Below are 14,971 nucleotides of genomic sequence, written 5' to 3'. Positions count from 1 at the left end.
ACATACTTACACACATACTTATGGTAGTTCCGTCAACAACAGCAGCGCAGATACAGCAACAACACTTACGTACTATGTCCGCTCTCATTGGGATGGCCGCGTCTTCCAGCACAACACGTGTGCTACGGTCCTCAGGTAAAAAATGCTGACGGCAAACGAGCATCTTGTTGAGTCTTTGTGGCGAGATTAGCGACATGTCATATTTATCCGCCGGATAAAAATAGTTTCTCATGTTAGCTGCTACGATAATAATAATGATGTAGCTTGGTGAACATACAAGCCAGTCGGGTCAATGGAACACGGTTGGTGTTTTATTGTGTTATAATGCACAGAAACGGGAAATAAATACACCTTCCCCCTGTCTTGCAATTACGGTATAGATGCATTGTGAAATGCAGTATTGGGTAAGTTCATAGTTGTCATGAAGTAGTTGAAAGATCAGGTCACCCAGTACGAGTATCAATAGTCCACCATTTCAATTTTGAACTGGATCAGAACTGATTATAGCAACTTTTGGTAGCGTCCCTGAGAAGTCTTTCAGATTTGTCAATCGTGTATATAAAGTTTTAGATCTTTGACTTCAGTTCACAAAGGATGTGAGCAAAAACAAGTGTTGAGTTTACATGTTTGTTACGTGTATATGTTAGCATGACGACTTCCCAATGGACATGCAACATGATTACCCACAACTGGTATTTGTGTGGCATCACAATATTGGCCATCACTAATACTACAGAAGAGACAGAGGCATTCTGGGATGGAAAGTTCATTAACAAACAATATATTATGTACTATTTCAAAATAAATATCATTCACACTATATGAAGAAAAAAAACAAGGCAAAATGAGAGCCGGTAAATTTGACTATTAATTTCATTTCAAATGAGACAATTTCCACCCTAAAAGGGAAACTGCTTTTTATATCGGCGCACACAAACAGAAGCCAATCAATTGAAAATAATTAGTGATACATTTCCATAGAAATCACCACATGACCCACAGCACAAAAACGCCACGCTGAGCATGGAGTGACAATCAGTGGTGCTTCCTGTTTGGGGAAGCTTGGAAGTACTCATCTGGACTGACCGTCTTCACCCCGCCAAAATAATCCAACACCCACACCTGCAACACAAACATACAACAATATTACCATCATGTTAGTTCTAGCATTAGCATTGTTAGCATACTTGTGTGATGTTGAACTTGGCAAAGAACCAGTTGTGGTCCGAGGGCCAATCCATCATCTCGGGGTGACGACTGAAGAGCGCCTTCTTCGCAAACTCTGCCTCCGTGCCGTTGACCTGCAAATACGCGAGTGATGTCAGCGTGAATGGGTGTGGCTCGTGTTGGCGTGCGCTTACCTCCAGCACAGATCCCGACAGGATGATGTGAGCACAGAGTGGACTCTGAGGGTCGATGCCATGCTGGCGACAGTAACCGGTCTGAGCCAGAGACATGGACAGAGACGCCTGCGGACTCACCTGCATGGAGACAAGGTTTTAGTTACTCTTTATCTCCCCAAACTGTGGCCATTTTGGACCCACGGCTTGTTTTGTATTGGGCTGATATCGCATGATATCGCATGTCATAAAAGATGCCTCCTGTTTGAAATGTAAGAAATGATTTACATTTTGCACTGTTGGATCTTAAGGAGGTTCTATGTCCAAACGTTCCTGTCCTACATCAAGACGGTTTAGACATGACTGGCAACCAGAACTGCTGAGTCATTGAGAAGAATTTGCTGCATCATGCTTGAGCACCCAGTTGCATAAAAGGGGTCCTACGCAATTTTACCGTCAAAATGTCCTCAAAGAATAACCCCAATAACTTTCAAATTAAGGAATGAATGGTGAAATGCAACTATTCATAAGTTATCTCCATTGTGTGATTGCAAAAAATGCACCAATTTCACGACTTAAGTGATTTTAAGGTCCAAAATCTAGGCATATCTACGCGTCCAAACCACTTGGGGTGCAAACAAAACAAACTTAGTTGGAACTTTTACCTCCAGGTCCTGGACGGAGATCTCCATGCGAGTCAAGTACATGTACGGCACGCCGGAGCCGGAGCCGGAGCCCCACGGCCCGTCGCTCACCGAGAAGACATTGGAGAAGGGCTGCCCCACCACCGGCTTGTGGCTGCTAATGGTGGCCATGGAAGTCCAGTCGCACCGGTGGGCGATGAAGCGGGCGACCCGAGCCACCTGGTCGTGGGGGGGCAAGTGGCCCCGGGAGGGGGGCAGGTGGCCCCGGGAGGGGGGCAGGTAGCCCCGGGAGGGGGGCACGTGGCCCCGGGAGGGGGGCACGTGGCCCCAGGAGAAGGCCACGAGCAGCAGCCAACACTTGGTCCACAAAAGAGTGCTCATGGTCGGCATTCGAACCCGCAGAGCTGTTGCGGTACGCAGCACAAACAAGACGCGATATGAGTCGCTGTCGCCTTGTCTCAAATATCTAGTCAGGAAGTAAGAGCAGCTACTTCCGTAATAGCAGCACAGGACGCATTTTCAAAATAAAGGCACACGATGAAAAATATTTTTTTATGGGTGAAAATGACATAAATACATGTAAACGAAGATGAAAAGGATAGTTTTATTTAGAAAATGTACATAGTAATCTCCGGGATCGGGTCAAGTGGAATCAGAAGCATCTGGACTTCCAAAATGACACATTTCACACAGGTTGTCCGTCATGAATCTCCCTAAGCAGTCATCGCTGCCACACACACAGACCACTTCCTGTTGTTGCTTTGGTGAGACATGTGTGTCAAGAGAGTAATTCCAGGTGAGCTCTGTACCTGCCTTCACCACACTAATACACACAAACACAAACAAACAGACACGTATTAAGGCATTAACAAACTCAAAAGTTGTGCTAATCTCACCTGTTGGTAAAGAAGGCGGTGATGGGGAAGTCGGGGTCGTGTGAATCAGTGAAGACGTTCTGGATGAATAGATTTGGCTGGCAACTGTGCTGCAGTGGACACAGAAGTAAAAAGAAAATATTAGAGGTAGTTTCTGCCAATAATTCAGAAAATAATTCTAGAAGGGACAGAGTAAAAACAAAAAAGGTAAAAGAAAGTTGTAGTCCAATGTCCACCTACGTTGAGGAAGCGGCTCACGTTTCCTTCCTTTCTGGCATCCAGCAAATAAACATCACCAGGGTGCACCACTCTCTTCAAACTCTTTTGATGGTCTGTCTTGATGCCACACCCATCAGCGTTCACCGTCATCATGGAAACCTTCGCCTTGTCTTCGTCCTGATGTGCGCTGGCCTCTGGGGGTCTCTGAATGACTGGCACATGCAGCGGGGGCAAGGTGGGTTCGGGTGCTTCCAAGTTGCTTCCCTCCAGTACGGGGGGCGCCAGCCACTCGGTGACCACCTCCACCTCGTCATCTGATGGCAGGTCGACTCTGGTCAGTTTCGGAGGGGGTGGCTCATTGGGTTTCTGGACTCTCTGCAGGATGACGCCTGGACAACAATAACGATATTGACAGTTATATAGAAACTGATTCGGTATTTAAAACTCTTGTTTTTAACTCTCACCTGCGAATATGCACACAAACGTCCCCGCATCCATGTCGTCAAGGCAACGCACACCCCAGCCACAGCGCTCGGTCCAGAAGACTTGAAGACGCACTTTGATTCCCCTCTGCACAACTCGATTCCGACAACGAGCGCGATCACAGCTGCACCACGGCCCACACTCAAACAACCTGCCATACGCCATCGCTCTGATTGATTGATCACCTTTCCAGCTGAGCCATGTCAGTCAGACTCGTCAACTCACCCTGATGACAGAGGCTGGGGCAGTCTCTGATGGGTGTAATGGTGCCCGGCTCCCGTCACGGCGATGCAGGCGCAGCGCTGTGCGTCCACACACCCATCCGTGCAGTCACAGCAGGCATCAAACAAGGGACCACGGCTCAAGAAACAGCCGTGCGGCCAGCGGTCTTTCCTGTAACGGAATTCAGCTGGTCGGGTATCGCCGGGGCCGACACACAGCTCCACTGGCGTTGGCTCAGCGCCGCGGCTCAGGTCTATCTCCGGGAACCAGGGCTCTTGTCCCGCAGGAGGATCCAACTGGACTGCCATGTTGAAGGAAAAGTTGTCTAGCTGAAGGAAACAGGGAGACAATTCCTGAGACAATTCCTGAAATGATAAATTCTCAAACTCACACCAGACCGGGTGTCACTTGACACTTGGTGCACCAGCCGGTAAAATTAGCAAATTTTCATTTGTTGTATTATATTATATTATATTGTATATAATAATAATAATAATATAATATTATATTGAATAGTGTGAATGCAACCATGTGATGTTCCTGAATGTAAGTCAAGTCTGGCGAAAAGAAATAAAAGCGTGCCACAGCACACGGCGCTCTCCACTTCACTCAACCATGTAGAACAAACCAGCTGACCTGCAGCATATGGCAGCTATCGGTGGCAAACAGGAAGTGCATCACATCGTCGTGGTTACATAGGCTTTGCCCACATGGGGCCTTATAAATGACATCGCAGTGGCCTTCATCTTCCTCCTCATCTGAGGCATCAGTATGCCGACGGTTGCTGGCAGCGCCCTCTTTTGACGTCAACAGCGGCATGGCCATCATCCTCTTGAAATGGCAGAGCAGCGGAACCTTAAGAGGGTTCTGATCCCAGAACGGCGGTGTGGACTGGTGCATGTCAGGTAAAGTGGGCAGGCAGGCCTAAAGGGGAAACAGCATCACTGCAGTTCAGGAGGAGGAAGCTTGAAGGCCTCGTGTAGGAGACCTGCTACCTTGGAACACACGTGCGGCTGGTACTGCAGCTGATTGGGCGCCAGAGGACACAGCAGGTCCTCACAGCCTGCAGGGGATGCCGCTGACAGGGGAGGCGTGTAGGTCGGGCTGTGTTGAGAAGGTCCATCCTGCAGATTATCTGAGCAGGAAAACAAATATGAGTTCTTCTAACATGCATCTTCTTTTCTTCTTCAGCAGTCAGTTACCTGCACCAACCACCACCTGCACCACCGGAGTATCACTTGAAGGAGATAGAAGCGTCCAGTCCAGGCAGTCAAATAGCTTCAAGGCCTGAACCCGTTCTAAGGAACAGACGCCAACGTCACAAAGGCAACTCCATGCCAAATGATCACTTCAGACAATGAGAACCTTTGTCTGTTGCAGTGTTTGTCTTCAGGACTTCTCTCAGGTGATCCAGGTGCTTGTATAAGACACTGAACACCCGATCCACCTTTTCCTTGGCCCAGAAGGTTTTTGCCCGATCTACGAAAGAGCGTTGATGAAAAGATGGTTTTCCGTCAATTACCTGTCAGACTTCATCGGGGTCAGTCAGTTAGAAGAATTTACAGAAGAAAACAATAACATCTGTGCCCAAAATACTCCATCTGTCTCAGTCTACTCTCCTGTCACTTCCCATGATGTTGAAGAGACTTTGACTTTAAGATAGTCTGGATTTGATGCTGAGGTGTAACGTTTCAAGATGGCCACCCCATTCCAAGCTCTGTATCTTCTGCTGTGTTTTAATATTTAATGGTGCTTTTTTCGTTCGTGTATTCATCAAGTATTACAATTGTGCGTGACAATTACGACTGATGCTCAAAGTGCGTGTCATTTGATGCATTGATGAAAGTTATCTTGATGACTTGTCATGGCCATGTCACATAACTATTACACATTATTGATATTGGCTGCCTGTACAAAGTAAACGATTGGTAAAAATAGGAGACAACCAAGACTAGTCAGATATCACCGATATCACAGTTCCAAATATTGCAACGAGAGAACAATTTTCTTTGTAATATAAAAAAAAGCAAGGATTGTTTTCGGTGGCTTCCAGGTCATGTGACTTAGGTACCCCAAACTACGATATTAAAAGCGCACACCTCTTTTGATAACATTATTTTACATGCATTTTAACACAAAGTCATGAAGGATTTTCTTCAATCATTCCAACAAAGACTGGCTTTAATTCATAATGACCTCTTACCAACATCTTGGTGATCAAATGAATCATCCATTTGTCGGTCCAGGCAGCTAACACAAAGCTAACACAAAGCTAACACAAAGCTAACACAAAGCTAACACAAAGCTAACAACAGGACGGACTGCTAAAGTCAAAAGCGGTTTACAACAAAGTGGCATTAGCTGCTACTAGCTGCTACTAGCTGCTACTAGCTGCTACTAGCTGCTACTAGCTGCTACTAGCTGCTATTAGCTGCTACTAGCTGCTACTAGCTGCTACTAGCTGCTACTAGCTGCTACTAGCTGCTATTAGCTGCTAAGCGAATGAAATCACTTCACAATCAAAGGCGAGCGTCCCCTGGCAGCTGGCCCCATCTAACATAGCCCCATAGTTCCATCTTTTCATGTAAGGATCATAAAGCCATTCCAAATAGCCGTTTATGAATAAATATTAGCACCAACAGCACCGACTTTCACTTAAGGAGCGAATATTCTCTTAAAAAACACACACACACAGCAGCCAAGTGTCGGGGTAAATTGACCCTTTTATTTGTCTTACAGACAAAGCGGCTTCAATGTTCTGAACCAGTCTGACAGGCAAATGACAGGCCAATATGTGTCACCAGCATAACAAAATAAAATTTAACGAGAAAGTAATTATTCATATTAAAATTATAACATTTGGACTTGGTATTTAAACGATACCTTATGGTTCCAAACTTACCACAAACTGTACTGACAAACCGTCTTACGAGATAACAGTACATTTCAAATAGTCAGACTCTATTGGCGCTAATAACGTTTGTTAATAATGTTTTTTGTGACTATATAGAATTGTTTTATTTTTAATAGCAACGTTTATTTGCCTGCGAGTCCAACAGGAGAAAACAACGTCAATTGCTCCCTTTTGACCTTCATCGGCCACCGTAGCCCCTTTCCGTTGACATTATTATGAAAGTGTTATTATGAAAGTGTTCGGTATTATTCGGTGTGTTACAACCCTAAGTCACTGCTTCCGGTAGGTTTGGTAACAGTGTCGAGTTATGCAACTCTGACGTCATGTAAAGCGAGGAGCGGATGTGAAAGGTAAGCAGCTCCTGCTGATTAGCAACCAAATTATACTTTTACTGTATATCATTCTGAAATATGTGATTTGAACGACTGTGTGTGTATAGAATGACCTTGTGGACGTCTAATGTAGCATATTAGCATAGGAGAGAGAATTGGTTTGAGTTAGACAACAAATGTCAAAAAGTCAAAAAGAAATGTGCATGAAGTCAAAGCGGTGAATTAAATTTCAGTTCAATCATAAAATGAGTTTCTTTGCATCCGCTAGATGACTCAAGTGTGGCGGTCTGTGAGTGAGGCCTTATGGGCGATGTCCGCAGCCGACGCCATGTCCATGCCTGTCCACTGGTACTACAACGTTCATGACATCAGGAGAGACTTTGGTGGTTGGATATCTGGGTTCAGGTCACCCAGAACCGAACACCCGAGCAGTATCCTCAGCCTGTCCAGCACCGGTGAGTCTCCATCTCAAATCTCAAATCTCAAATCGATGTTGACGAGCTTTTTCCAAACGGCGATGCGACTCAGGCGGTAGCGGCCGCACTTCTTGGTCATCTGCTGCCAGTCAACAGGAGGTGGTGGGTAACATCATTCTTCATGACAAAGTGCAATTTTGGAAATCCTCTAGTGGCTCCAGCCATTATCACCAAGGTACCAATTGTGTATCTGTTCGTGTACAATAAGTGCACATGAGGTGAATCACACCTGTGTGGTGTCTTGCAGGTATGAAGGCAGGTGACAACACGCTCAATGTCCTCTGTGCCCTCCGAGCCGCCCACGCGCTCGCAAGTGGAGGTTACGCGGACGCATCGCATGCCGATGCTAGAGCCGCGGTGCTGGTGGACTACATTCAGTTTTTGACCACACCTGGCACTCACAGAGACACCTACGCCGAGTCCTTCCACCGCTCATTCTTCGCTGACTGGAACGAGAGCAGGCCAACATCCAGCCGGGAGGTAAAATCTACTTCCACGCTCTCAGATGGACCACATGGGTCACCTAGGCAACGATGCCAAAACTCCACCCATTTATGACTTCATAACACAACTGTCTATCAATTCCCTGAAGATTCTCATGTTTGCGGAGAGACGGTCAAAGCAGAAGCTTTGCTCCTCGCTACCCGACGGCCAGCTGGACGCCATCGGCTGCCTTCCCATGGTCCTGCCTTTCATTCTGCTGTCAGCCTCCGCGAGTGAAGAGGAAGCTGTGAGTACCACGTTCAATACGTACCAACACGGAAGGTGGATGAAGAAGTTGGCTGAAGAAGTTGGCACAGAGTTTATGCAAAAATGTTGCCTTAGTTCACGTACACTTTTTCACTTGTCATTTCACTTGATCCACTGAGTCCAACTGTGGCAGCAGTGTCTTTGGCACCGGGCCCTCAGTGGGCTGAGTAGGAGAGTAGAGTTTGACAGCAAAAATTGTGATGAAATATTAGCTATGGTTGGCTTTCATGCCACAGTCGGTCCGTTTTTGCAGGTTTTTTCACAGCAAACTTCCAAACATTATTTTTGCCTTAAGCAGACGAGCTCATATGAATATCAAATAGAATTAAAGCCTGCACATCACCCGACATCGTTCCCCTCAAATGAACTACCAGGATATCAAGGAATTCTTTATTTTGAAAAATTAAATATTTATGGTACATTGTGCATGCGTGGCTTTTCTCCGGGTACTCCAGACCTCACAGCTAGGAGACCTGAGTTCAATCCCACCCTCGGCCATCTCTGTGTGGAGTTTGCATGTTTGCATGTTTGCATGTTGCATGTTGCATGTTTGCATGTTGCATGTTGCATGTTTGCATGTTTGCATGTTGCATGTTTGCATGTTGCATGTTTGCATGTTGCATGTTTGCATGTTGCATGTTTGCATGTTTGCATGTTTGCATGTTTGCATGTTTGCATGTCCGGGTACTCCGGTTTCCTCCCACATTCCAAAAACATGCTAGGTTAATTGGCCACTCCAAATTGTCCATAGGTATGAATGTGAGTGTGAATGGTTGTTTGTCTATATGTGCCCTGGGATTGGCTGGCCACCAGTCCAGGGTGGAAGACAGCTGGGATAGGCTCCAGCACCCCCGACCCTGGTGAGGATAAGCGGTAGAAAATGAATGAATGAATGAATATTGTGTAGCGCAAGCAAAATATATATGCAGTATGTATACAGAATGGAATGGAAACACACACATACGTATATGCATATACATCAAATAAATTAGCTTGAAAAGGAGTGGGAAGAAGACAAACTTAGTCCCACCCCCATTCATAAATAAATGACATGGTTGCTACTATAACTTAAATATAATACTCCATATCTAGTTCTACATTTGTAGAACTAAAGCCAGTTACATGAATACAATATGCAGTATGTTGTACATTTTAATGCATGTACATTATATCATATGTGATGCATTGAATGCTGATGTTTTGGCTCCTTCAAATGATAATGTACTACAAAAAAATATACAGTATACATGTTTTCTTGTCCATAAATGCTTTTGGTATGGTGTGATACGGCTAGCTTCATCATGGGTTGATGTCACCTGGCATGGCCTCAGTGACTCAGTGCTTGTGTAACTAGGAAGATGTATGAAGATGTATGAAGATGTATGAAGATGTATGAAGATGTATGAAGATGTATGAAGATGTATGAAGCTGTATGAAGATGTATGAAGATGTATGAAGATGTATGAAGATGTATGAAGATGTATGAAGCTGTATGAAGATGTATGAAGATGTATGAAGCTGTATGAAGATGTATGAAGATGTATGAAGATGTATGAAGATGTATGAAGATGTATGAAGCTGTATGAAGATGTATGAAGCTGTATGAAGCTGTATGAAGCTGTATGAAGATGTATGAAGCTGTATGAAGATGTATGAAGATGTATGAAGATGTATGAAGATGTATGAAGATGTATGCTTGTGTAACTTAGACAGAACATGGGAGATTTAATTGATTTTTATTCACTAATCATTTTTGGTTTGATGAGATACAAAATAGAATAGAGAGTACCTTTCCGGTTTTGTTGGACTTTGTGGAATTGGTTAATGACGCTAACTGAGGTTTCGCTGTACTGGTACTTCAATTGTATGTGTTGACTACTCTGATAGAAAAGATTTTGCACAGATGCTTATCTTTCTTCTGGTGGCTAACAAGCTACCCCTCCCCAAAAATGGCTGTGCTAGAATCCAGATCAATACTGCCACAATTTTATTTTGCACGGAACAAGGGACCGTTTTATCCTGTGGTCGTTTCACAACTCTTAGCCGTAATGAGGACGTATTTATTGAGCCATCATAAGCGGTTCTATCGAGCGGTTCTATCGAGCGGATCTACTGACTCCACTCACACTGACCTCTCACCTCTGGGTTTCTAGGTTTCCGCTGCCGTTGAGTTTGTGAAGCTCTCCCACCCGCACCCCCGCGTGCCTTCTTACGTGTCCATCTACAGCAGGGCATTGCATGCAGTGCTGGGGGGCGCCAGCGTCTGCCGGCAGGCCGAACTGGCACTCGGGGAACTGGGAGTCTGGGAAACATGCCAGAAGTACAGCCTACAGGCTTCCAGGTGAACACTGAGGAACACAGCCAACGTTTGTGGCCACCATCATGATGTTATGATGAAGTCACTTCTGCTTTCATGATGTCTTCGCCGCTCTGTCAATTTGGATTTTAGTCTTTTAATCTAAACATTTGTGTGGGGAAATATTCTGTGTCCGGGCCTGCAGGCTGCCCGCGGCGTCTGTGGAACGACTGCGCGTCCATCAGATGGCCGTCAGGGACCTCGGCCTTGCCTGCTACACCAAAGGTGCCAATCAAAATCCAGTCTTGAATGGACTAAGCTTTGGGCGGGTACTTTAACGTCCACCATTTCCTTCATGCTGCGACCTACCAGGAGCCCTTTCCAGCATGTTCTACCTCGCCCACCAGTTCCACGACGACCCCACGGCGGGAATCCTGGCCAACACCAACTGTGGAGGTTGGAACGCACACAAGAGTTTGCAATGATTAATCATTGGACTTTAACTTCATGACAAGTTAGCTTTTGGGTCAATGCTAGCTTTTGCTATCATCTGCTAAGTGGAAACGATTCTTTTGCATTTTCAGGGGAGAACTGCAACCGTGGGGCAGCACTGGGCGCCCTGTTGGGGGCAGGAGGATCATACACCAATGCAACCATCCCTCGGGACTGGAAGGATAAGTTGAGGGATGGCCAGGACTATATCCCCCACATACTCAAGTATCTGCAGTACTGAGCATCAAGTGAACGATGCTACTCAGATATACGTATTTGATGGCTCCTCTCATGTCTTCTCGTTTACTCATGCAAAGGTTGACTGAAAATAAAATGTTGGATGAACGTGCATGAACTTGCTATGTCAGGAGGGAACACAAACGGTCCAAAACAAGCCTTGGCTCCAAAGTCCAGACAAAACCAACAAAGCCAATCTGGACTCGGACAGTTTACATACGGCAGTGTTGACGTGTTTCGTGTCCGTCCGTGAACTTTGTTCTGGTCAGAATAAAAATGGCCACCGCAAGCAGACGCACAACTCCTCTCTTCTTCCTCGGATTTCTCATAGCTTCAATCCCGGCATGCAAAGGTCAGTTCTTTGCCTTTTTACCGTGTTCAAATCCCCCTGATCTTCATCTTGTTCCAACCGATCAATGTTCAACATATGTTGGAAGGTTGATCCAACGTTAGAAAGACTAATTAAAGCCATCAATCTGGATGGGACCTACCTGACCTGAAGTCTGTGGTCCTACTCCCTTGCTCATGAGCAGGCTAAGCAGAACATACAAAGGAAGGCTTGGACGAGTGGAATCACAGCAGGGTTGCTAAAGGGGAAAAATATGGTTGGGCATCAAACATGGATGGAACTGGGACTAACTATCAGTTCCTAACATTTCCATGACGGACCAGCCGGCGAAGAAGAAGCGGCGGGCCGCGTACTAAAAGGTTTTTGCGGCCTGCCGCCACTTAGCAGCAGGGTGACATTTTGTTGCTGCGACAGGCATGTTTCTGGGGAGGCCTGAAGCCAGCACGTTCCTCCATCGGACCCGTCGAGCCAACTTCCTATTCGAGGAGCTGAAACAAGGAAACTTGGAGCGCGAATGTCTGGAGGAGAAATGCTCCTACGAGGAGGCCAAGGAGATCTTCGCTCTGCCGCAGCAGCTAGTCAGTACCCGAGTCCACAGGTGGTTTTGGCTAATTGTCAGCGTTGCCTCCTAACATGTCGTTGACTGGTTTGCAGGAGGTGTTCTGGAGGACGTACACAGGTAAGACTCCGGGAATGTTGCAACGCTGCTTTCAAGAAGCTTCCTGATGTGTGTGTTTGTAGCCGTGGATCACTGCCTGTCCTCTCCCTGTAAGAACGCCGGAACCTGCACTCGCCAGATCAACACCTTTGTGTGCAAATGTCCGTCTGGATTCCACGGATCCACCTGTGACAAAGGCAAGGCCTGCCGGTGCTGGGACGATTGCTAACGCCGACATGCAAATCTATTCAACGTGCCGTCTGTGATTCTACCTAGTGCGCGTCACGTCCGTGGGATGTCGCTACAGAAATGGAGGATGCGAACATTTCTGCAGAGATCTTCCGGACCGGACGCACACTTGCTTCTGCGCTACGGGATACAGCTTGGATCAGGACAACAGCACGTGTATCCCACAAGGTAGGCGCTCCGACAGGATGGCACTTTCAGATTCTCAGATCTCAGCTTCTCCGTGCCAGATACCGTCCCCTGCGGAAGACCAATCACTCACTTTGGGCCCAGGGTGGTCAACGGGCAGATCTGTCCCAAAGGACAATGTCCCTGGCAGGTGAGGATTGTGATGACATCATCAGGCGAAGCAGGCCAATGATGGTAGACATCCACTTCCTGTTAAGGCTCTCCTGACTGAGAACCACGAGTATTCGTGCGGCGCCATCGTCCTGTCAAGTCACTGGATCCTTACTGCCGCCCATTGTGTTTGGAGAAAACCAAGCAACATCTTCCATGTCATCGTGGGTACGCGTCTTCATGAAAGCCGAGTCGTAGCTCCTGTCGTGGCGCATGTAACTTGACGGTGTTTGGCTTCTTCCACATGTTCTGCGAAGGGGAACACGACCTGGAGGAAGACGAGAAGACGGAGCAAAAGCGCCGAGTGGCCAAAGTCCTGATCCACCGCGGCTACAACCATTCCAGCTACGACAGCGATCTGGCAATGCTGAAGCTTCACCGTCCCATCAAGCTGGGACTCTATGTTGTTCCCATTTGTCTCGCTGCCAAGAACAGCTCCTTCAGCCGCATGTTGGCCACCGTCCGACACAACACCGTGTCAGGGTGGGGCCGCCTGGCGCAGCATGGCTCCACCGCCAGATTCCTCCAGCGCCTGGCGCTACCGCGGGTCCCGCTGCAGGAATGCCGCCTGCACACCAAACTCAACATCACCCGGAACATGCTTTGTGCCGGCCTACAAAATGGCGGCCAAGACGCATGCAAGGGCGATAGTGGCGGCCCTCTGGTGACGCGCTACAGGAAAACCTGGTTTCTGACCGGCGTGGTGAGCTGGGGCAAGGGGTGCGCTGAGAGGAACCGGTATGGTGTCTACACCAGAGTCAGCAACTTCCTGGACTGGATACAACATACCATGTCCAGAGGGTGAAGGCCGCCCTGGAAATGGCAGATCCACGACATGATTGGTTTCACTTATGGAGGTGGTTTTTCATCAGTTAATAAAACCAAAGATGATTCTCTGGCCATTGTCATATGAACCACGTGTGGCGTAGACCCTGATGAACCATGATGGAGAACTGCACTTATTGTCAAGGTACTACTACAGTACCACATTAATACATACATAGATTTGAAAGCACCACCCTCAATTCAATTTCTATGTTACAAAGATCTATTTCATGTACAATATCGTGCTATAAATTAGGGAACTTAAATATTAAAGTGCTGATCCAGAATAAACATGTTTATTATTTGTCCATCCCATGAATCACCTTTTATTCACTTATTCAGTCCCTAACCCTAACCCTAACCCTAACCCTAACCCCAACCCTAATCCCAACCCTAACCCTAACCCCAACTCTAATGCCAACCCTAACCCTAACCCCAACTCTAATCCTAACCCTAACCCTAACCCCAACCCTAATCCCAACCCTAACCCTAACCCCAACTCTAATCCCAACCCTAACCCCAACTCTAATCCCAACCCTAACCCTAACCCTAACCCCAACTCTAATCCCAACCCTAACCCCAACCCTAATCCCAACCCTAACCCCAACTCTAATCCCAACCCTAACCCTAACCCCAACCCTAACCCTAACCCTAACCCTAACCCCAACCCTAACCCTAACCCCAACTCTAATCCCAACCCTAACCCTAACCCCAACCCTAATCCCAACCCTAACCCTAACCCCAACCCTAATCCCAACCCTAACCCTAACCCTAATCCCAACCCTAACCCTAACCCCAACTCTAATCCCAACCCTAACCCCAACCCTAATCCCAACCCTAACCCCAACCCTAACCCCAACTCTAATCCCAACCCTAACCCTAACCCCAACCCTAACCCTAACCCCAACCCTAATCCCAACCCTAACCCTAATCCCAACCCCAACCCTTTCCCTCCAGAAAGACAACCAGGAAGTAAGTGTCTTCTCCAGTAGCTCCAAAGAATCCAATCATAGTCCAGCACACCCTGCTGGTCAAAGAGTGAACAGGCTGTCTTGTAGAAGAGTATAGAATATGAATATCCCGTGGAGTTATCGATAAGAAGAGAGACCAGACTTGATGTGAGCAAAAAGGCAGATAAGCCATGAGTTAATTTAGGGACTGTTAAGGCCTTCCACCCTGACACCTAAAGAGCTGCGTTGGACAAGTTGTTGGACAGCTGGTTGGTTAGCACTGTTCCTTTGGTGGGGATGTGTGGACTTGAGTCAGTGTCGCAA

At 46.9% G+C, this 14,971-nt stretch overlaps 4 protein-coding genes across 6 annotated transcripts; 2 read left to right on the top strand and 2 right to left on the bottom strand.

The window, feature by feature from the left end:
* Positions 1-272: 272 nt before the first annotated feature.
* Positions 273-2,467, bottom strand: creg1 (cellular repressor of E1A-stimulated genes 1). 2 transcript variants are annotated; one of them, XM_078796635.1, is made up of 5 exons: positions 2,314-2,443; positions 2,006-2,250; positions 1,362-1,481; positions 1,188-1,301; positions 273-1,122 (listed from the first exon to the last, which is right to left on the bottom strand). In XM_078796635.1, the coding sequence occupies exons 1-5, from the start codon at positions 2,372-2,374 to the stop codon at positions 1,036-1,038; spliced, it is 627 nt and encodes a 208-aa protein (XP_078652761.1). In that variant the 5' UTR covers positions 2,375-2,443; the 3' UTR covers positions 273-1,035. The 2 variants fall into 2 exon arrangements, with proteins under 2 accessions (XP_078652761.1, XP_057907253.2); XM_058051270.2 differs by having other exon boundaries at positions 2,006-2,467.
* A 107-nt stretch (positions 2,468-2,574) lies between these two features.
* setdb2 (SET domain bifurcated histone lysine methyltransferase 2) lies at positions 2,575-6,937 on the bottom strand. 2 transcript variants are annotated; one of them, XM_058051255.2, is made up of 10 exons: positions 6,828-6,937; positions 5,149-5,262; positions 4,986-5,081; positions 4,779-4,918; positions 4,420-4,707; positions 3,787-4,112; positions 3,543-3,712; positions 3,100-3,467; positions 2,881-2,969; positions 2,575-2,807 (listed from the first exon to the last, which is right to left on the bottom strand). In XM_058051255.2, the coding sequence occupies exons 1-10, from the start codon at positions 6,877-6,879 to the stop codon at positions 2,627-2,629; spliced, it is 1,824 nt and encodes a 607-aa protein (XP_057907238.2). In that variant the 5' UTR covers positions 6,880-6,937; the 3' UTR covers positions 2,575-2,626. The 2 variants fall into 2 exon arrangements, with proteins under 2 accessions (XP_057907238.2, XP_057907239.2); XM_058051256.2 differs by lacking the exon at positions 6,828-6,937 and adding an exon at positions 5,987-6,464.
* Positions 6,938-6,940: 3 nt separating this feature from the next.
* On the top strand, positions 6,941-11,388 carry LOC131104263 (uncharacterized). The gene is made up of 9 exons (XM_058051265.2): positions 6,941-7,047; positions 7,298-7,484; positions 7,558-7,680; positions 7,753-7,985; positions 8,098-8,235; positions 10,409-10,596; positions 10,757-10,836; positions 10,924-11,007; positions 11,136-11,388. Exons 2-9 carry the CDS (start codon positions 7,298-7,300, stop codon positions 11,282-11,284), a joined length of 1,182 nt encoding a protein of 393 aa, XP_057907248.2. The 5' UTR covers positions 6,941-7,047; the 3' UTR covers positions 11,285-11,388.
* Positions 11,389-11,395: 7 nt separating this feature from the next.
* On the top strand, positions 11,396-14,007 carry f7l (coagulation factor VII, like). The gene is made up of 8 exons (XM_058051260.2): positions 11,396-11,632; positions 12,044-12,207; positions 12,284-12,308; positions 12,371-12,484; positions 12,564-12,704; positions 12,764-12,852; positions 12,920-13,040; positions 13,130-14,007. Exons 1-8 carry the CDS (start codon positions 11,557-11,559, stop codon positions 13,675-13,677), a joined length of 1,278 nt encoding a protein of 425 aa, XP_057907243.2. The 5' UTR covers positions 11,396-11,556; the 3' UTR covers positions 13,678-14,007.
* Positions 14,008-14,971: the final 964 nt, after the last annotated feature.

This window comes from Doryrhamphus excisus, linkage group LG15, assembly GCF_037039965.1.
Source record: "Doryrhamphus excisus strain RoL-2023G ecotype Guam linkage group LG15, RoL_Dexc_Guam_v1.1, whole genome shotgun sequence".
NCBI classification, from domain to species: domain Eukaryota; kingdom Metazoa; phylum Chordata; class Actinopteri; order Syngnathiformes; family Syngnathidae; genus Doryrhamphus; species Doryrhamphus excisus.
This window is presented reverse-complemented; position numbering and strand designations above follow the sequence as displayed.

What these genes read in the sequence shown, in the direction of transcription:
- f7l (XM_058051260.2), top strand. Translation starts at nt 11,557, where the DNA reads ATGGCCACCGCAAGCAGACGCACAACTCCTCTCTTCTTCCTCGGATTT. An exon ending in CGGATCCACCTGTGACAAAG is followed by an intron (nt 12,485 to 12,563) that starts GCAAGGCCTGCC and finishes GATTCTACCTAG; the next exon opens with TGCGCGTCACGTCCGTGGGA. An exon ending in CATCTTCCATGTCATCGTGG is followed by an intron (nt 13,041 to 13,129) that starts GTACGCGTCTTC and finishes TGTTCTGCGAAG; the next exon opens with GGGAACACGACCTGGAGGAA.
- creg1 (XM_058051270.2), bottom strand. Translation starts at nt 2,374, where the DNA reads ATGCCGACCATGAGCACTCTTTTGTGGACCAAGTGTTGGCTGCTGCTC. An exon ending in TGTCGGGATCTGTGCTGGAG is followed by an intron (nt 1,302 to 1,361) that starts GTAAGCGCACGC and finishes GCGTATTTGCAG; the next exon opens with GTCAACGGCACGGAGGCAGA. An exon ending in CCAAGTTCAACATCACACAA is followed by an intron (nt 1,123 to 1,187) that starts GTATGCTAACAA and finishes TTTGTGTTGCAG; the next exon opens with GTGTGGGTGTTGGATTATTT.
- setdb2 (XM_058051255.2), bottom strand. Translation starts at nt 6,879, where the DNA reads ATGAAGGTCAAAAGGGAGCAATTGACGTTGTTTTCTCCTGTTGGACTC. An exon ending in GCAGGTGGTGGTTGGTGCAG is followed by an intron (nt 4,919 to 4,985) that starts GTAACTGACTGC and finishes TTTCCTGCTCAG; the next exon opens with ATAATCTGCAGGATGGACCT. An exon ending in ATAGCTGCCATATGCTGCAG is followed by an intron (nt 4,113 to 4,419) that starts GTCAGCTGGTTT and finishes TGTTTCCTTCAG; the next exon opens with CTAGACAACTTTTCCTTCAA.
- LOC131104263 (XM_058051265.2), top strand. Translation starts at nt 7,298, where the DNA reads ATGACTCAAGTGTGGCGGTCTGTGAGTGAGGCCTTATGGGCGATGTCC. An exon ending in CTCCAGCCATTATCACCAAG is followed by an intron (nt 7,681 to 7,752) that starts GTACCAATTGTG and finishes GGTGTCTTGCAG; the next exon opens with GTATGAAGGCAGGTGACAAC. An exon ending in CCTTGCCTGCTACACCAAAG is followed by an intron (nt 10,837 to 10,923) that starts GTGCCAATCAAA and finishes GCGACCTACCAG; the next exon opens with GAGCCCTTTCCAGCATGTTC.